The sequence below is a fragment of the Mustela putorius genome, unplaced genomic scaffold, assembly GCF_011764305.1.
Source record: "Mustela putorius furo isolate JIRA1106 unplaced genomic scaffold, ASM1176430v1.1 tig00000174_pilon_pilon_pilon, whole genome shotgun sequence".
Classification (NCBI taxonomy): Eukaryota; Metazoa; Chordata; class Mammalia; order Carnivora; family Mustelidae; genus Mustela; species Mustela putorius.
The window spans coordinates 39,989,920-40,010,342 of NW_025421304.1; the positions used below are offsets into that span (position 1 = coordinate 39,989,920).

Here is a 20,423-nt window from a genome sequence, read left to right on the forward strand (position 1 = left end):
AACGGTGGTGTGCTGGTTTTCTTTCGAATTTTCTAGCGGACGGCCGCTAGATGCACAAAGCAGTCCTGGTGCGTGGGGCCCCTTACGAGCCGCGAAACCTTGACCCCATCACCCCAAAGTCTGTTTCCTTACCTGGAACACGGAGCCGATCAATCCGAGGTGCGTGTCTGACAGACAAAGCGGTGCCCGCTCTGAAGTCCTGGGAGGCCCCAGGCGCTCCCCTCGGGCCCAGCGGTTCACGACAAGGACTCAGAGAACTCAGCGGAGCCAGTTCACTCTGCTGCTGATTCCGGCACGACACAAGGGGACAGACAGACTGAAGTCAGCAGCAGGAGGACCGGGCCCAGAGCTCACAAGCCTCCCCGCCCGCTGTCTCCCTGCACTGACCTGTCCAGAGCGGGGCGATGGGGGCCCAGCCCTGCCCGGTGTTGACTTAGCCTCCAGCCCTCCTGCAGTCAAGCTGAAACCTCCAGGTCGGAGGCCCCCAGTAAACAAAGGTTTGAGATCAGGACATTCCAAGGTCCTAGAGCTCCCCTCCCCGCAGCCGAAGTCCGAGGGCATGGGGCTCCGGGCGCCCTGGACCCTTCACTGCACACCTGTAAGGGAGCTATTCCAACAAGACTCGAGACTTACACATTATTTCAAGTCCCGTTCTGGAACCTCTTTAACGTCCCCACTGTTTCCCTGGCCTGGAAGCAGACGGCAGATACAGGCATCCCAAGGGACCAGGAAAGAGTGAGGTCCTCAGCCAGGGCAACAGTGCGTCGGTGGGGCCTGGTGGGAGTTCTGGGGCCACGGAGGCACCCGGAGCGGCCAGCCTGGGACCTGGGGACGAGAGGACAGCTGTCACTGCCGTAAGGCCCCCGCTCCCTCCCCCTTGGGTCCTGCCGCCTCCTGGTGCGGTGGATGCCGGTCCTTCAGGCATCCACCGGGAAGTGTAAAAAGCAAGTCCCGACCCCAGCTACGCACCTCCCAGCAGCACGTCCCTGCCGCAGCCTCTCCGCTCTTGAGAGTGGCATGTCCCAGGGTCCTGCCCGCAGCATCCACAAGCACCCCCAAAGCCAGTGCTGCTCCCATCAGCGCCGCAGTTTTACAAAGATTCTCGGGGCTGAGGCTCCTTGGGGTATAGCTGAGGAACCCCACGAGCTGGGCGTGTTACACGTCTGCCACACGTCCTGCACGCCGGCCCGCGCACTGCACCCGGACTGTAGCATCTCTGCTGACAGCAGCTGGAGCTCGCGGAGCCTCCGTGGATGCTGAGTGGGTGGGAAGAGGCTCCGGGGAGAACAGATTCCAGCCCCAAAAGGTACCAGAGCGCCCGCTGAATGTACCCTTCACAACCAGGCACGCAGACACCATCTCCCTTGGTGCTGCAGGTGCCGCGCCGGGATAGGCAGGTTCCTGGCAGGGGTCGGGGGTATGTAAACAGAGAGGGCAAGCGACTCACCAGAGGTCACACAGCAAGCTAAGGGCACCACTTACATCCCAACCCAGAGCCACCTGTCCCCAGCCCGGTGCCCAAGCCCCTGTGCCACTCAGCACAGACACATGTGAGAACAGCTCTAGGCTGGGTCATTAAGACATCGATCAGGTTCCTCAAAGACGGGTACTCTAGGAGCTGGCCAGCCCATTCCTAGGTCTACCCCACGCCCCCAGACGACTAAGGAGACACATGTGAGCAAGGACTTGGGTCCAAGCTCCGAAGGCCGTCAGCGGGGGGACAGGCCACGTGGGCTCCGGCCACACCAGGGAGTCCCGTTCAGCCACAGAAAGAAACGCAGTACGGACCCCTGCCCATCACGAATAACCCGTGAAAACACAAAGCCACATGCACGAGACCAGCCACGGAGGGATCTAGCATGTGATCCCATTCACGCGGAACGTCTAGAATAGTCTCGTCTCTAGGTACGGAGAGAAGACGAGGGCTTTCCGGGCTGGGGTCCGAGGGAGGAGGGAGTGACGGGGTTTCCTGCTACGGTGACAGGAGTGTTAGGGAACCAGGCGGAGGTGTCCACCCAACACTGCAGTAACTGAATCGTACACCTCCGACGGCTCCTTCGGCGTGACATCAAGCTGACCTCAACCGCCACCCCTCCCCAAACCCCCATCAGCTCACGTGTCCACATCAAAAAGGTCCCCACCTGCGTTCAGCGGCCAATGCACATTCTCACCGTGTGCAGTTCCAGACCCGAGCCTGCCGTGGGGGGTGTGGGGGCCGGCCTGTGTCGGAGGAGCGGAGCTGCGCAGGGGCCTGGCAGCGCTGCCCAGCCGTGGGGGGCACCGGAGCCAGGGGGAAGACCCTCCCCAGAGCCCCCGGCCGCCCACGCCACTCAGAGCAGAACTCGTCACCTGTGACACAAAACCTCCCTCGGCCACGTCTGCAGGATGGTTTGAGACGAGTGTCTACCCTCACGCACGGCGGACACCGTGGCCCGTGACAGGCCAGCCTCTGCGCCGACGGCGTTGCGGGGGCGTCTCAGCTCACACTCCCCGCCAACCTGGGGTGGGAGAGGGGCCGTCCTTAGCTTGGTTTTAGAGGACAGCAAGGACACAGACTGCGACCACAAGGGAGAAGGGAGGCGGTGGCTGCTGACCTACCGAGAAAGCACGAGAAAGGACGCTGCAGGACGCCGCGGCTGACAACAGCACAGCGGGTGTTTGCCTGGGATAGCGACCTGAGGCCCCGGGCTAGCCAAGGCTGCCACCGCTGCTCAGCGGCAGGCAGGACAGGCTCAGGTCTTTCCGACCCAGAGCCCACCCAAAGCCCTACATGATGCCACCATGACCTCGAGGACACGGCTTCTGCCCTTCCTGCCGGCGGCTGGCAAAACCTGAGGGGCCTCAGGTGGAGAAGGACCACCCCGAGTCAGCTCACACCTCCACCGGGGCAGACATCAGAGGGGAACACCCCGGCCAGCAGTTCTCTGCCGTGCACCCCAGAACGATGATGGCTGTCCTACGAGATCACATCCTATTCCTGCCCGAGACCAGGCTGAAAATGACTGTCCCCTGCGGGGGGGGCGTCACCCTTCAAGGGTCCCACTCTCTCCCCCCTTCTCTCCCCCAGCATGGCGTACCAGTCCGCTGCCCCCTGACGTGCCGTCGGCTTTGGGGTGGGCCCTAGCACCCTACTTCCCTTTCTTCCCGGCTGCAGGAAGCTCTGTGTTCACCTCCTCTCAACCTCGGTTTTCTGGAAATAAAGCGACCGCGGCTCAGGCCCCTACCGCTGCTGTTGACACACCATCACCTCTGAATCTCACGGGGAGCCCGCCGGGCTGCGCAGCGTGGCCGCTGGGGAATCAGACTCCCACAGACGGTTCATAAACCCCCCAGATCTGAATGAGCAAACGGCAGGAGCCAGCGGTCAAAAGCAACATTCCGAGCCCAAAGCCAGGCCTCACGGCGCCTCCTTCGATGGCCCTGTCCTTTCCCTACCACACTCCGTGCTTCCTGGGGACTCCACGAGCCCTGGAGGGTTCGAGCCCGGCTGCAGCATTTCTAGAAGCACGTGGGACAGAGGATCAAGGACTCCACTGGCTGGTGCCTGCGGGGGGCAGCTCTGCCGCAGCCCACGGCCTGGCTCCGAGGCCCTCATCTGGGGTGGGGGGGCGGGGAGGCCGCTGTGGCCACCGGACAGAGGGTATGGCAGGGTGTGGCGCTGGCCCCCCTCACTGGGTCAGAGTCTACACCCGCGGCCAGGGCAGAGGAGGGCAGAGGGGAGCCGGGACTCTGCTGAGCCTCAGTGCCTCACCTGTAAAACGGACGAATGTGAAAACACGCTGAGGTCAAAGGAGCCAGATGCGAAGGCCGCTCACGAGGGTCCGGAAGCAGCGGGTCCATGCAGACGGCAGCCTCATGCTCCCCGGGGCCAGGCAGGGACTGCTGGTGGCACAGCTTTCTCTGGGGGGGATGAGACACACCGGAATTCGACGCTGGCGACAGCAGTACGACCCCAGGCACCAGCTTCCACTGAACAGTCCACTCCACGAGGCTGAACCTTACGGTGTGTGAGTTCTCCCGCAAAAAAGTGAATGCGAGTGGGTGGTATGGAAAACAGAAAACAAAAGAATCCAGTTGTATCCCCACTAGCCACACGGGCAGGAACCCATGACTCACCACCACCATCTCCTGACTCCAGCCCCGCTGCTTCCGGCCGACGTCCCAAGGCAGAGGAAGAGTGGCCCGGATCCAGTGATGGCCCGGACACCCCAGGTCCCATGCAGGGTCAGTGCCAACGAGCACAGCGACAGGAGCAGCCGGGCCCCTGGCCGCCTCCCTCCCCACCCTCTCCCCTACTCTGGGCCTGGGGCCGACCCCCGGGGCCCCCTGTCCCCACCCAGCTGCAGGTGTGACCCTGACCCCAGGACTGGCTGGGGTCGGGACGGAAGGACGGAGCCAACTGTCCACTGGGCTCCCAGGCTCTTCAGGTCCAGCCGGAAGGGAAAGGGGGCTCTCCTCGGGGTCCTCCCATCAGAGTGGGGGCCAAAGCTGAGGTCCCTGGGCCTCGGTCCCAACTTCTGGTCTGAACTGTGTCCCCTGGAGATGGTAAGTGGAAGTCCCGACTCTGGGGACCTGTGACCGTGACATCTTTGCAGCCTCTAAGTTAAGGGGAGGTCACCCTGCACTAGGGTGGTTCAGAGCCAGTGACTGGCGTCCTCGTCGGAGGAGGGAACTCTGGACAGACACGCAGGGCGGACACCATGTCGGGGGCAGGGAGCCGAGGCGAGCGGGGTGTACCTACAGGCCAAGCCATGCCCAGGATGGCCAGCAACACCAGCGGCCGGAGGAGGCTGAAGGCGGGAGGGCTCGCCAAGAGCCCTCCGAGGGAGCACGGCCTTGCCCAAGCCTCGATCTCAGACCCCAGCCCCCGGGACTGCGGGGATTGATGGCTGCTGTCTGAGGCCCCCAGCACGTGGCCTTCTGTTAGGGGCGTCCCAGGACATCAATACACCCTCCTCGGCACCGCACCCGAAACCCTCCGAACCCACAGAAGCCCAAATGAACCCCCTCAGGAGACAGGACGCATCCGTTTCTGCAGCATCTTTATGATCCAAGGACACGGGTGCCGCACCAGCGCCGCGTGGAGGCCGGGCCGACCCCCTCCCGCTCAGAAGAGCTCCAAGGCCGCGGCCACCGTGCTCTGCCCGAAGATGAAGGTGCCCACGAGCACGGAGACCGCTCCCCACACCTCCAAGCAGCACCTGCCGGGTCAGTACACACACGTCAACGCGCTCTTCCCCGGACCTCCACACAGACAGGCCGAGCACTCGGCGGGAAGCTCCTCACAGGAAGCCGGCCCTTGGCCAGTCACCAGTGCGGGGTGGGGGCGGATACTGGTGGATACTCCCCAGTATCCTCCCTCACCTGCAGGAGTGGGTTTCCAAGGCAACGGGGGATAACGGCCCCAGGCAATTAAAACCTCACACGGCAACTGTTAATTGATGACTCCATTCCTCCCTAGCGTTTTATCAAAGCCAAAGAAACAGGGGCGGGGGATCCCTTTCCACGCCTTTCCCTTTGGGGGCAAGGGAAGGGGGGATGAAGCCCCCTCAGAAATGAGGAAGGAGAAGCCACTCCAAAGTCACCCGTGATGGGGACAGTGGGTAGGGCACGAGGGCGCAGGAGGCAGGGGTGGTTGGCCCCAGTGGCCACTGAGGACACGTCTGCGAGCTTCATCATGTACCAGCCAACACCGCATCGACAAGGAGCCAGGATTCCCAGGAACGGCAAGGCTGCCAGAGACGTTTCCGGCCCCATCAACAAAGGCCCCAGGAGCCGCTGGCACAGAAAGACCGTCCAGCGGAGCAGCCACGAACGCCCCCGCGTCGGAAGCGGAGAGCGTGGTCAACGCACCCGGAGCCGGGGGCTCATCGAGCAGCTCGGAGGGATCAGAAGGCCCTACAGGACCACCAGGATTCAAAGTAGCTTTAAAGCGCCCCAGTCAAAACTGCTGTGAGCCGGGACCGAGGCACGAAACAGAAGCAGCACGACCTCAAAGACCACAGAGGGGCCCCAGACAACCAGGGCCAGCTGCCAGCCCAAGTCAGGCTCAGAGACATCCAGAAAAGCTCTTCTCCACGTGGAAGGGGAAGAAGCCAGCCGGCTGCAGGGGGAATCAAGCCTGGGCTTGAGGGGGCGGAGGCGAGGGGAGACAGAGATGCCAGCCGGCAGGTGGGATAGGGCTGAAGTGTGGTCCCCAGAATTCATGTCCACCCCAAACCTGGAAATAGGGTCTTTGCAGATGTGATGAAGTTAAAAATCTGGAGAGGAGATCCCCTGGCACGGGGCTGGGCCCTCAACCCAGTGACAGGCGTCCGTATGAGGGAGAGACAGAGATCTGAGGCAGAGACACACGGAGAAGCCGTGTGATGCTGGAGGCCAAGACTGGGGTGATGCAGCCACAAGCCAGGGACACCTGGAGCCACCGGGTGACGGCAGGAGATGTCGAGGGACAGAACAGGCTTCTAGAACCTTCAGAGGGAGCCTGGTCCTGCTTGCAGCGTGACTGAGGACTTTGGGCCTCCCGAGCAGGGCGAGAACAGGTTTCTACTGCGGTGTGTGCCCCAGCAAACCTAACACAGCGTCTCTCGGCAAGCCTCGGCCCGTCTCCCTGCCTATGGGTTGGGACTAAGAGCCGCACGCGCTCTGGCTAAGCTATGCTCCATCAGCGGCATGCGGCCTCTTTCTCAGTGGGGACAGCCTGGGCCCCTCAGAGGCAAGGACACGGTTCCAGTCCTATCACAGGCCACGCAGGAGCAGGGAGGAGGCACGCGTGAGACCTGGACCAGGTGAGCCCGGCCGCAGTCTCAGCTCTGACCTGACGGACCCTGCACCCTTGTCTGTAGGACGGACGACCCGGTACTCAAAGGAGCTGGGCGAGGGCCTGGCACCGAAGAGGTGTCCAGACACGGCTGCTGTCTTGCTGAGGGAACGTGTACCCTCCTGCCCACACGGCCTCCGGAAGGCAGGGCTCCAGGCAGCAGGACCTGCCCGGGCCCCACGCTGCTGGGGGTCTGCGTGCAGGAGCAGGACACATGCTCAGCTAGGGACCCCCTCCGCCCACCTACAGCTCCCAGTGTGCACGATGCCCCTGAGCGGGAGGGAGGGCTGTGCCTAGACTGCTGGTGTGGGGGCCGAGGGCCGGCTCCTGGCGCGGACACCCCCTCACTGTGTGGTGAAGTCGAGTCCCGGGTCTGGCGGTCGGCACATATGCAGGGCAATGGGCCCTCCGCAGTCCCTGCCATGTTCCCTCAAGTGCCCACACTGCCACCCTTGTTTGGGGACACTTACTTGACGCGCGGAGTCACGGGCTCGACGCCGACAGCACAAATGAGGCACAGGCCTGCCAAGGAGACACGGGCCGCTGCAGCTCCACACGCCCAGGCCCAGGGCAGCCTGGAGCTCGAGAGCTCGGCCGGCACCCAGCCATCCTCTGGGACCCGGGACGCCAGCGAGGGCCTGTGCCCAGCGTGGCCCCCCAGGCTCCCTCTGTTCCTGGCACAGCGAGCTGGCAGAGAGCCTGGTCCTGGGGGCCCGGCTCAGCGTCCCCCTCACACTTTGGCCACTCTGAGCCTCCCTTTCAGACAGAAAGGACAGCCTGGCCTCTGTGCCAGCCTCTCTGGGATGACCCGTCGGGGCCAGACTCCAGGCCGGACGCTGGGAAGCTTTCACCAGCAGGCAGCTGCCCGGCAGATTTTTGTTTCTAAGAATTCTCCTGGGATCTGAAGCCAGACAGTTCTGCCTAAAGCTCCATTGGCATCTCCCCCACTGAACCCGTCCTGGCTGGTCGTTCCCAGAAAGTGGGAAACAGCTGGAGCGAAAAGGCCACCCAGGACCAGGGCACCGCGCCCAACACACCAGATGTCTCAGACCCCCGGTAAGCACGGGGAGGCCAGCAGACCTGCAGCGGCCCGCGGCGCCGGCCACATGCCCACAGCCCTCGCATCTGAAAGCGCTTCCCAGAGCCAGAGTTGCGGGGATCTGGGGTTCCTGCCTGAGGGTCAGCAGGTGCCCGGCACGTCTGCTTCTCCGGGAGGGCCCTCCCCAGGCTTCCCAGGCTGGCATCAGCCTCCGGCCACCTTGACTGGACCTTCACACACTCACACTGGGAAGGTTTTGTATGACACTGTTCGTCTCCCAGGTCAGGGACAAGGTGAGAAGATGCTCGCAGGATACCTTAGAACCAGTGGACGTCATGTAACTGCAAACATTTTTAAAATTTAAGAGGAAACCCCACAGTGGGCGGCAGCAAGGGGACAGTGGGCATTGCCGAGGGTGACGCAGACTGTGCCTCCCAGGTGGCCTCCAGGCCTCGGTCTTCCGGCCAGCAGGACAGCAGCGCTGCCGGCAGGTGCGCCCATCGTCAGCCACGGAGATGTTCCACTCAAGGTGTCCACAGTCCCCAGCCCGTGTCAGGCTCAGTGACCTGAACTGGGTGCCTTCCTCCCTCTAGGGCACCCCCGCCCGGCCCCCGAGCTCCAGCGCGGAGCAGAGCAGGTGGCCCACCTGGGAAGATGAAGATGAAGAAGGAACTGATGCCCCCGATGATGCCGATGATCTCGCTGAGGTCGGGCAGGAACAGGGCCATGGCCAGCGTCACGGCCACCCACAGCACGGTCAGCAGCCCCCGGACCCACGGCCCTGAGGGCTCCGCCAGGGCCCCGGGCCCACCTGCCCGGCAGCAGCTCCTCCTCCAGAAATCCTGCATCACCGACCTGGAAGCCACAGCAGCGCAGGGGCTCCAGCCCCGTCCCCCATGGGGTCCCCTGGACCCCCTCCCGACTGCCCTTCACACCCAGCAGGCTCCCCGCTCCTCGCCAGCCACCGTTCTCCAAAGACTGTGCCAACCCTCACACAGCTCGGTCCACGGCAGGCCGCCGCCACAGAAGGACCAGGCGGGGTACAGTCTTGGGGGGCGGAGGCGCCAGACTCCAGTTGTGACCCTCAGTGGCTGGGCCACTCCGGGCAAACCACCCCAGCTCCCTGCCTCCGTGGTCTCTACAGAAGTTCCCCCAACACCCAAGCCCACGTGGTGCCGGGCATGACCTGAACCCTGATACAGGTGAGCGCCCTGCCCCGAGCGGAGCCCCCGCGGGCCGGGCCTCACCTCCCCAGGAAGAGCACGATGGGGTAGACAGTCACAATGGAGACCCCGAAGAGAGCCCGGGCCACGATGATGACGACGTCGTTGCCAGGGTAGGACATCAAGATGTCGGCAGAAACGTCCGTCCCGAAGGTCAGGAAGCCATAAACCCCTGGGGGGCCGAGAGGGTGGAAGCCCAGAGAGCTGAGTGGGGAGACGCCGTGCCGGAGGCAGAGACCGGACGGAAGGCACGGCACGGGGCCCGCGGTCAGCGGCGCTGCACCGGCACGGCGCAGGCAAGGCCGGCAGCTTCACTTGCCGCGAGCGCGGCCTCACACAGGAGCCCAACCACCGTGCTGCACGCCGGACACCAACAAACCTCGTGCGTCCACGCGACACCGAAAATATTCTTCCCGTCACATCCCCACCCTCTCCACTCAGACACACGGACAGCGTCCAGCTCCTACCACCCTGAAGGAGCTCCCTGGGAGCGGACAGAAGGTTCTAGAAGGGTTCTGTGATTTCTCAAGGCTTTCCTATCCTCGGCCGACACAGTAACTCTGCGCTCCTCAATCAAAACTCCTGCTGCCCGACGCTGCTTCTCCTTTTCCCAGCGCCCAGCGCCGGTGAGGGCCGCTCACGGAGGCAGCCGGCACTCAGAACCCTAACGACGCCTCATGCACGGTCCGTCCCCCTCCTGCCCGTTCTGACCCAGGGTGTCAACTGCTGCCGGAATCACACAGTTCCATGCCCCTCCCCCATCCTCACCCCTTGGCATCCTGGTCACCTGCCCTGTCCCGAGTCTGTCCCTCCTGGCTGAGCTGTGCCTGTGCTGGCTTCTCTCTGGCCCCTTTCCAGAAGGTCCCACAAATTTGCTGGCCTAGAGGTAGCTCTCCATACCCAGGTCATGGGCCCCCGACCCAGGGGACACAGACTAACAGTGACCACCCCCACCTACCCCCCGCCGGGGAGGGGTCATCCAGTGAGTTTCTCAGGTGACCATGAGGCTCCCAGGAGCCCGAGACATCTGCGGCAGCCCACGGGCTTCCCGAGTCAGGGGTGCCAAAGCCAGAGGCAAGAAAGGGCCCCAGCGCTGGAGGAATGCGGCTGGTCGGAAGTCAGCCTGGGCCTGAGACCTGGGGTGTGCCGCGTGACCTTGGGCGTGTCACAGGCCTCCCTGAGCCACACTCTGTCACCTTTGGAGACCCTTCTGCCTGCAGCCCAGGTCTGTGAGCACCCAAATCCCACAAGAGGGTTTTGTACACTGCTCTCCGTGGCTGTGATGCAAGCATGACCCGCGTCACGGTCCCGTCCGCCAGCAGGGGATGGGGGGTGGGCAGTGTGTAAGAGCAAGGCCTCTGGGGACAGCCGGGCCTGGGTCTGGCTCTTAGCTCTGCACATCTAGTCGCGGGACCGTGAACAAGCCACGGGAGCCCTCTGAGCCTCTGCTCCCTCGTCTAGGAAACGGGAACTTTCCTAAGGGCTTCGGGTTAAATGGGCCGAGGCTCCCACACAGCAGGGCCCGCTCCTGGCACACCACACTGAGTGCGCGGGAAGAACTCCAGAAGCAGATGCCGTTCGGGGTCTCCGGCCCCCTACCCAGCTCCGCGGTGCCCCGGCGGGCCCTACCTGTGAGCGAGTAGATGAGGCAGCAGGCCAGCAGGGACAGCACGGAGACCAGGGCCCAGTGGGAAAGGCTCCGGCGGCGCATGCTGCAGTAGATGGACACCGCGGCCTCGTGACACTGGAAGGCAGGGGCGGGGCTCAGGGGGACGGGGCCGGCGGGACACAGAGCCACCCAAACACCCCCGACAGTCGAAGGGCTGAGGTCATTAGCAGTCACATGTGGAATATTACACAGCACCAAAGGAAGAACATAACCGTGTGCCCGCGCACAGGAGAGCCTCACAGCCTTAACGCTGCGCGAGATGCGGAAACATGTTTCCACGGACGTGAAGTTACAAGCTAAGCCAGGGCAAGGGGTCTCGATGGCAGCTCTGCTGACATCTGAAGACGGTTCTGTGCACTGCAGGGTGCTGGGCGGAGTCTTTGGCCTCGAGCCCCCTGGATGCTAGGAACACCCCAGTCCTGACAATCAGGTCTCTGGACGTTGCCAAATGGGCTCTGGGGAACAGAACTGCTCTAGCTGGAAACCACCATTTTCGGTGACAAAGGGCAGAGGAGAGAGTGGAGGGTGCTAGTGAGTGGGGAAGGTCATGGGGGAGCTCTCGGGGGGACCGGCAATGCTCTAGATCTTGCCTGGGCTGAGGCTCACATGGGAGTACACGTACCCATGACCGATAAACTTCACAGGGACTCTATGACATCATGACAAGACTTAAGCACAAACCACCTGTAGCCAACATCAAGGACTTGGTTTACTTGGGGCAGGTCGTGGGCAGTGGCATTTCACGAGCTGCCCAGGAACCCCGGACTTGCATTCAGGTTGAGAGGCAACGGCTCCATCTCCATGCCCCCCGGGGCCTCCAGGACTGTCACAGGCTCCTAGGACAGGGTTCCTACCACACGTCAGCCTCTTTACTCACTTGTGATCAAAATCAAACCTGCCGATCCTCTCCTCCCGCCGCTCTCCAGGCTCCGAGGAGCCGTGCTTCCCTCACCCACTGGGCTCAGTTCACCTCTGTTCCTCCTCACTGCCTCAGGACCTTTGCTTGCGCTGGGTCCTCTACCTGGGATTCTCTCTTGGTCCAGCCAGCTCTCACCCACCCTTCCAGAAAGCACTCCCCAGCAGGACCGAGACCTTCCCTGTGTCCCCGCCCTCCACGTGAGGACGTTTGGGATTGCATGTTCAGCATCTTTGGCTACATGATAACAAGGACCACATCTGCCTCACTTATGCCTCTGAGCTCAGGCCAAACACGGGGCCTGGTACAAAGCTCAGGAACACTCCACGGGGGACTCATTTACCCACCCCGTAAGCCTCCCCAGCACTCCGATGTGGAACAGTCCCCATCATGCCAGTCTGGGAAACCACAGAAACCAGCTGGACGCAATCCCCTCCCCAATGGAGCACACACTGGCGGAGGGGGGTGGCGTTCAGAGGAGATACACTGGGTCCTCCAGACTCCAGCTGCCGTAACAGCCCCCAGCCCAGGATGAGCTCATGCACAACTTCCCCCCAGAGCGGCCTCAGGGCACGTGATCTTGGGCTTTCTGCCCCAGGCTCCCTGACCTTGCAGGAGCGCGCTGGCCGCAAGCTGGCTCAGCTGGGCAGTGGGGGGCTTAGCCCTCGCAGGGAACCCACCAGGGGAACCCAGAGAACCTACGCTCCCACCTCCCGCACTCCTAGGGCATTTCTGAGGGACATCCCACACGCTGTCCAGGATGGCCCAGTACCCGTGATGGGGGCCTCCCCAACATGCCTTCCGTCTCCCTGTCCCTGCTCCCAAGCCCACGGCAGCTGCAACCCCGCAGGCTCTGCGGGACTGCACAGGACGCCACACCGGGGGTGGGGAGGGTCTCAGAGGCTCTGCGTCTAGAGGAGACGCAGAGCACAGCGGTCAGGACAAGATGCCCGGCGGCGGCAGAATGCCACCCAGCCCTCCTTCCAGTTGGTCCCCGACTCCCAGGCCCTGTTCCTCCTGGTCTCACGCAGGGAACTGAAGCATGTCCCATGAGGCCCCCCCCCCCGTGGCCGGGACAGTGTGTAGGATGGGGCTGGGCCAGGGCTGGCTCTCTGCTCTCCTGGTGACAGAAGACCAGGCAGAAGAGCACAGACACCGAGAAGCGGAAAGCGGCCACACGTCCACCCCCGAGGAATGGATTCACCAGCTGTGCTCGATCCGTCCAGCGGAGCGCTCCGAGGGGGCTGGGGGCAGAGGTTGCAGCCCAACTCTGCCCCTGCTCGGCCCTCGGACTCGGTGCAGGCTGGACGCAGAGCCCCACTGCTCAGTGTGGGGGGAGGATTGCTGTCCGACCAAGCCAGAGCTCCCTTCCCACCGCGCCCCCCTGCCTGGCTGCCCCCTCAGCCCACCTCCCACCATCCCCACCTCCAGCTGCTCTCCCCGACCCCCCAGGTCCTGGAAGCTCCAAGCCCAGATGCTGTGAGCCCTGCCTGGGCCGGAGCCCCACCCGCACCCCGACCCTGCAACGCACACCTTCTCCCAGCCCCCCCATCGCTGCATCCCGTGTCCCTGGAAACCGCAGCCCGGGCCCCGGTTGCTAGGAGAACCGGTTGAAGAGCCGAGGCAAAGGTGAGGGGGGCACCCCGCGTAAGCATCTGGAAGGCCGCCCCCGCAGCGCGAGCCTGCCACACCGCATGGTGCCCGGGCACGGGCGGGAGGCATGCGAGCCACAGCCAGACAGGCCGCTGACAGCTAAATCATCGCTTCCATCTTTCAAAATATTGGATGCGCAAGAAGAAAAGTGAGAAATTCCTGCCAGCGGCTTGCTAAGCCCCAGAAGCGATCTATCGACGGATTTATAAGGAAGATGAATGGAAATGTTCCAGGACTTTTTTTTTTTTTTTTCCCCAAACGTGGTTCTCAAAGAAAAGGCAAGACGGAGAAGAGAAGCAGGAGCCGGATGAGAGAGAAGCGGCCCAGACCTCCAGCCCTTGCGAGCAGGACTCTACTCTGGGGTGGCTCTGGTGGCGCTGGTGTGCTGGGGAGGGAGGGGCTGTTGTTAGGAGGGAGGCACGTCTTTCCTAAAATAAACACTCAACGAACAAGGAACGGAGTCCGCTGCTGCCCGCTGAGAGACTGGAAGACCCGAGAAGGACCAGAAGGCGGGGAGCGGGGCCGCGCCCTCCACCGCACCCCTCCAGCACCCGTGGGGCACCTGGCTCGCCCCCTGCCGCTCTCTCACCTCACCTGAGACCCTCTGCCCCTCCCGGGCTCACGGGCCGACCTCTCCAGCTGCCCTCCCCTTCCCCTGGCCGCCTCCCACCCCTGCTTCAAGGTCACTTTCAGGCATCCGTGCCTGGAAAGGCTGTCTCTGAACCTGCCCCACGCAGGGCTACCTCTGAAGGCCTCCGCCGGCTTCCGCACACACAAGCCATCCTCCCTCCGTGACACCCGGTCCGAGATTCTGTCTATGCCCCGTGCACCCCAGCATGCGGCCACCGGGGTGCCATCCAGCGCCCCCCGCCTGCAGGCCTTCCGGGGCAGGACCGCCCTGCATGACGTGTGCTCCAGAAGCAGGCGGCTCTAGGTCTCCAGTCACGGCGCGAGTCCTGCGAGAACTCTACAGAGGCTGGAACGAATTCCGGATCCCCACCCCACCCCACATCCGACAAATGTGCTGCCAGTGCTGGCGGGCCAGGTTCCCGAGCTCAACGACCACGCATACTTCACTGAGCCCAGATGCCCACCGACACGCACGGTCTCCCAGACAGACAGCCTGTCTCGTCCCCCGGCGAGGCCTTAACCTTTCCTGACAGAGGCCCACACTCTCCGGGGGGAGCAGGGCGTCGCCGGCAATGCCTGCACACGCCCGCAGACGTTACCTGGAATCCGAAGCAGATGGTCGGGAAGACGCTGAACACGGAGGTCCAGGAGGAGGGCCTGCAGAGGGACGCCGACAGGTGTTTACCACAAAAAGCACAACTCGAAACAGGCTCACTCAACTTGAGGAGGAGTTTTCAACAATCGCAGGAAATCGTACCTAAAGCCTAGGAGGCAGATTCTTACCCACCAGGAAAACGAGGCGTGTCCAATGCTACACTGTCTAGGTCTACCTGCACTGACGTCTGCTCGCTCGCCGTTCTCTGCGCACGAACTCGCGCAGGACGGGGCTCGAAGGAATTCCCAGCTTCTGCTGAGGCCTCCTGCTCCCACCAGGGTGGGGGGGGGCCCAGGAAGCACCCCCGGATGCAGCGGTACAAGGACGGCTGGACCGCCACCCACGCTGCCCACGAGAGCGGAGGCGTGCACAAGGCAGGACCTCCAGGCCCAGCCCTGTCAGGGGCCCCCAGACAGGCGCCCCCCAGCTTCCTTTGAGAAGAAGCTCTAGCTGCCAGCCTCTGGCACCTCGGACGACACAGAGGCACAAGCAACAGCTGCCGGCCCTGGTCCCCCAGCAGCTCCTGCCCACCCCTCTCCTCCCCTCCTCAGAAGAACGTTCTTCCCTGCCTCTCTCCCCCTCCCCTCGAGCCAAGCCCCCGGGGCCCTCGCCCCCTTCTCCCGCCCTGATGGAGCTCGTCCCATCGCCGGCAGGCCTCCGCGGCTAACTCCAACGGCAGGGCTCGGTCCCACGTGACCCAGCAGCAGGATCCGGAGGCAATCACCCTGGCCTTCTTGAAATTCTGGTCACTGACTGCGGAGGGGCACCTTCCAGCCTCCTCTACCCTGGGTTGAATAGCATCTCCCCGGATTTACATCCCCTGGGAACCTCGCAACAAAGACTCACTTGGAGTTGGGTTTTGTCCATGTAACTGGCTAAGGTTAGACGAGGCCCCACCGGAGCAGGGGGGCTCATCCACCGACGGGTGTCCTTACCGGAAGGGGAAACCGACAAGGGGAGAAGGTCCTGCGAGGACAGGGCCGGAGAGGGGAGGGAGGCGCCCACGGGCCAAGGGAGGCCGAGGATGGCTGGGGCCACGGGAAGCCGCAAGGGGCAGGAAGGAGCCCCCAGAGGTGCTGGAGGGAGCAGGGCCGCCGCACCTGGCCTCTGGGCTTGCGGACTCCGAGAGGCATTCCTGCTCGGCCCAGCACCCCAGGACGTGAACCCGTCCTGCTTCGCCTTCTCGCTCCCCTTCCACAGGCTCCGCCCTCTGACCTCCTGGTCCCGGACTGAGCGCCACCGGCTCAGGGGCATGTCGCACCCAGCCCGGCGGCCTCGAATGCCACCTCTGGGCCAACACTAACCACGTTTCCCTCTCCAGTCTAGATCCCTCTCTCCGACCTCCACACACGTGGGTCCAACGGGCCACCTGATGCCTTCATTAGCGGTCTCAGAGCTGCCTCCAAGGTAACATGTCCCCACGTGACCTCCTCCCCCAGCCACCTGCTCCTGTCTTCTCCAGCCCAGGAAACAGCACCCTTCTCCGAGCCCAAGCTTAAAGCTCAGAGTCGTCCGGCCCTCTTCTCCTCCTGATGTGCCACTTCGAATCCAGGGGCCAGGAGGGGCCCCGTAATTCGTGAAGCCTGGTGCAAACTGCACATGCTAGCCTCTTGTCGATCTGAGGCTTTCAGGGCGGCAAGAGCAGAACTTATGAAACCAAGTGCAGGGACCTTCTGGGCACAGGGTCCTGGTGACTGTCCTGGTCACATCCCCACAGCACAGGACCAGCCACAAGACCTGACTTCAAGCCCTGCTGTGCTCAAACTCCTGCAGGGGCTTCCCGGCCCAAACCAAAGTCCTCACCACAGCGTGGCAGCCCCAAAGGACACCCCTCTGCCGAGTCCTGGCCTTCCTAAGGCCAGTCCGGCCACACCAGCCTGCACGCACTCCTGTTCCCTCGGCCAGGAACCCAAGCCTTGCCTGCCAGCTCCGCTGTCTCCGTGCCGTGGGGGATGTCTGTCTGCAACAGCCCCGGGGCCCCAGGTGGGTGGGGCATTCAGTGTGTGTGTGTCCTTCCACCTGTCCCTGGCCCTTACTCACCAGAGTCCATCCTGAAGGAGGACAAGGGACTTGGCAGGGCTCTGCTGCATCAGAGACATGACGGATTCCACAGGGAGGTGCGGGGACTCTGGGTCCCTCTTCCAAGGATCCCGGTGCGGCACCCCTGGGAGCCGTGCAGCTACACCCCACCTCCCAAACTCACCTTGCTGCAGGGCGGGGCTCACGGACGAGGCCTGGGGGCCCAAGGTAGTACTGCACCATGACGACCAGGGCCAGGTAGCAGGCGGCCAGGGAGCCTAGGATGCTGACAGAGGGGCGCGGCGTCAGGGGCCTCCGTGCTGGGCCCACCAGCCCCGCCAGCTGGAGCCTGGGCTCCCGCACAGAGTGGGGGCCGAGTGCCAGCTCTGCCCACGCTAGCAAGGTGCTGGGCCAAGTCCTTGCTGCTATCAACTGCGCTTTCCTCTCTTTGCCATGGGGATGGGGGAAGACGGCTGCTTCTCCGTTCTAGTTCCAAAGTGCAATGTCTATCGTCACGCACAGTGGGCAAGTGCAGACTGTGCACTCAGACGAACTCTTCTGCCGGACTCTATCTTCTCGAGCATGTATATGAACCCTCAGAGCGTCAGATGGAAACAGAAGTGTGTCTGGGGTCTCTCCGTTCTTAACCAAAGAACAAGAGGTCCGCTGCAGGTCACGTCCGCGCCGGCAGCGGTCTCGTTCGCCTGTTGTCCACCACGCGTGCGCGCTACTCGTGCGCTTCTCCAGCCTTTTCTCTTGTCCAAATGGCGGGACCGAGCTGCCAGCTCCCCTAGCCCCAGGCAGAAAGAAACCCCCCCAGGCCCCTCCCGCCAGGAAACATCTGCAGGCCCGTACCTCGTGTATTTCTGGAACCCGATCTCCCGCGGGGCGGACAGCGGCAGGATGACCAGTGCGGACAGCAGGGGCAGGGTGAAGCGCTGCTCGGCGTACCAGGGCTGCAGGGCCGGCGGGGCACTGGGCAGCAGGAAGTCGCACACTGGCGGGCATGGGGACAGGGCCCGCTAGGAGCGCTACACGCCCTCCGCCCGCAGCCGTGGCTTCGGCCATGAGGCTCCCTGCTCCACGTCTGGGTGGGCTTGGCCACGGACACTAAGTCAGCCTGTGAGCCTAAAGGGAGGGGATGGGGACCCCAACCCGTGCCCCCATGCGGGAAGGAAGCCAGCCAGACACTGCCCTAAGTGATGGGGTCCAGCAACAAATCAAAGACAAAATGGCCGGGCCTCAAGTTCTTGCGAACATGTTTTGGTTTGCGAAGGAGCCCAGTGGGTGTGTGGGGTGGGGGCCTGGAATGGCCTTCTGGACCCAGAACTGGCAGACTGAGCCAAGCAGCCCAGAGTGACCACTTTCTTGCACACCAGGGACCAGAGGAGAATTAGGGCAGGACTGAGCTGCCCCGATCGGCTCCATGTGGGTCAGCGGAGGGCTGGGCTAGAGGACCCCTGATGGGCCTCCACTGGGGGCCTGCTGGGGACACCTGGGCTCCACTGGGCCTCCCTGCAACCTCAGGGTTTCTCCACAAGAACCCTCCAGCGGTCTAGACTGGGGCAGCCAGGGGCTCCCCGAGACCCAGTGGAAACGGCCCGTCCTCAAACGCTAGGCCTGGAACTGGCCACATCCCACTGGCCACACTCTGCTGCGCCGAGGTGTCTAGGAGCCCGCTCTGAGTTAAGAGCGAGGGGACAGATTCCCTCCACCCTACCCCACCCCCAGCGCCCACCAACCACAGGTGGCCCGTGGCCCACTTGGGGCTGCCTTCTCTGCTGGACTGTCACCCTTTTCTGTGCGTCACCAAATGCTCAGTAAAGCCTGCCATGCAGAGAAATGAAGGGCTCCTCAGAACAGCTTGCTTCTACCGAACCACGGCAAGGGCAGAGTCCTGCCCTGAGGTCGCTCCACACCGGCTCCAGGCAGGACAGCTCTGACATCTGGGTTCCTGAGCCTTCAATCTCTCAAACATTCCTCGAGGACTTACAGCACCTTTCACTTAACATCATTTGTACCCAGTGCACGCAAAGCCACACCCAAGCACCCCCAAACTCTAGTCAGCCCTCCTCCCAAGAAGCCTGGGCTTGCCCACAGAGAGACCCAGCCCAGGCACCTCACAGCCAGCACACTAGCAATGCCCTCGCGACCCCAGCCAATCCACCCGGGGCCGCGGTGGCCTGTATCCTGACCCGTGTGCTAACCCCTCCGGCTGCCCCGCTCCCAGGCCCGAGTGCAGCCTCCAAATCCTTCTCAGCGCAGCTCCACACCAGACGACCAGAGGTGAGACCGCGTGGGCCTCTATCTGCTGGCGACAGGAAGGGCGTTTTTGTGCTCATCTACCCACCAGGAGGCTCTGATTTACCAGCCGACGTGTGTTCTAGGCTGAGTACCTCCTGAGACGTGCGTTCTAGGCTAAGTACCTCCTGAGACATGGATCCCACGCATTTCCATAGCCCAGCACCAGGGGCCTTCTCCTCTTCGGCTCCAGCAGCAGAACCAACAAAACGGCAAAGCGGGAGCCCAAAATCCAACCATACCGATGGTTACGGTCCAACTAACAAAACCTCAGCACTAATCCAGTTGAAGTCGGCCACCATCAAGAAGAGAAAAAAGCCAGACTCAACCACGTGGTGTCTGCAGGAAATGCATCCGGCCTCCCCAGGCCCAGGAAGGCTCCCCGGGAACCGGCTGGGAGGGAGAGAGGCCGGCCAGCACTCATCATAAGGAGCCCAGTGTGGCTACAGTCGGAGAAGGTCGCTGTGACGGCAGAGTACTACCAGACACAAAAAAAGGGTATTTCACTGGGGCGCCTGGGTGGCTCAGAGGGTTAAAGCCTCTGCCTTTGGCTCAGGTCATGATCTCGGGGTCCTGGGATCGAGCCCCGCATCGGGCCCTCTGCTCAGCAGGGAGCCTGCTTCCCCCTCTCTCTCTGCCTACTTGTGAGCTCTACCTGTCAAATAAATAAATAAAATCTTTTTTTTTTTAAAGAGGGTGTATTTCATGGTAACAGAGGGATGGCTCACGGGTGTGAGCCTGGTAACGGAGCTTCCAACACCAGGAGGCAAGAATGGACAGAATTAAAAAGGCAAATGGGGTGCATGGGTGGCCCCGTCCAGTACGTGTCCGACTCCCGATTTCAGCTCAGGTCACGTCTCAGGGTTGTGAGATGGAGCCGGCCATGCAGGCTTGAGAGTCTCTCGCTCCTCTCCCTGCCTCTCCCCCAGCTCACGCTCTCTCTAAATAAATAAGTCTTTAAAAGGGCAAGCAGACAAGTCTACAGTCACAGCGGACTTTAAGTGCCCTCTTCCAGAACTGACAGAATGACGAGATTTGGAAAACAAACAGCGAGGCTATGGAGGAGCCGACCGAAGCCGTGGGCCACCTCGACCCGCGTGTCCCTGAACACAGCGCCCAACAGCAGAAGGCACGGCCCTCGGGAGCGCGTGGGGTGCCCACCGAGATGGACGCGGGGCGCCCAGCGCAATCCTCCAACACCCAAGACGGAAGCCACACGCAGTGTGTTCTCCGACAGGCACACGAAGGCAGAAACCAAGAGGGCGTCCAGGAGACTCCCAAAGAACTGGACACTGAACCACAGGAGTCCAAGCCTCCCACGGGTCAAGGGAAAAACCACAGCGGACGTTAGCAAGTGTGCCGAGAGGAAGGACAACGAAGGGAACCCAGCGATGCTTCAGGGGGCAGAGGCCAGCGACTGCAGTGTTCGTGGGGAAAGGCCGTGGGGGACGAGACGCCAGAGGGGTCTGGGCTCAGTCTTGGAGGCCACCAAATTCAG

At 63.0% G+C, this 20,423-nt stretch overlaps 1 protein-coding gene across 10 annotated transcripts in view; it reads right to left on the bottom strand.

Moving 5' to 3' along the window:
* Nucleotides 1-20,423, bottom strand: part of SLC38A8 (solute carrier family 38 member 8) — a 31,590-nt gene that overhangs the window by 1,577 nt on the left and 9,590 nt on the right. For 4 of the 10 annotated variants that reach the window (XM_045076360.1, XM_045076361.1, XM_045076362.1 and 1 more), the window contains 13 exons: nt 17,480-17,621; nt 16,809-16,910; nt 14,550-14,607; nt 10,712-10,826; nt 9,107-9,254; nt 8,506-8,714; nt 7,291-7,342; nt 4,117-5,201; nt 3,752-3,900; nt 970-2,498; nt 634-825; nt 388-460; nt 133-280 (listed from right to left, as the gene is read on the bottom strand). In XM_045076360.1, the coding sequence (XP_044932295.1) occupies nt 5,108-5,201; nt 7,291-7,342; nt 8,506-8,714; nt 9,107-9,254; nt 10,712-10,826; nt 14,550-14,607; nt 16,809-16,910; nt 17,480-17,621 (920 nt within the window). In that variant the 3' untranslated portion in view covers nt 133-280; nt 388-460; nt 634-825; ... (1 more) ...; nt 3,752-3,900; nt 4,117-5,107. Of the gene's footprint in view, nt 1-132; nt 284-387; nt 468-633; nt 826-969; nt 2,499-3,751; nt 3,901-4,116; nt 5,202-7,290; nt 7,343-8,505; nt 8,715-9,106; nt 9,255-10,711; nt 10,827-14,549; nt 14,608-16,808; nt 16,911-17,479; nt 17,622-20,423 lie in introns of all 10 variants that reach the window. The other 6 variants (XM_045076359.1, XM_045076358.1, XM_045076363.1 and 3 more) reach the window with 6 other exon arrangements.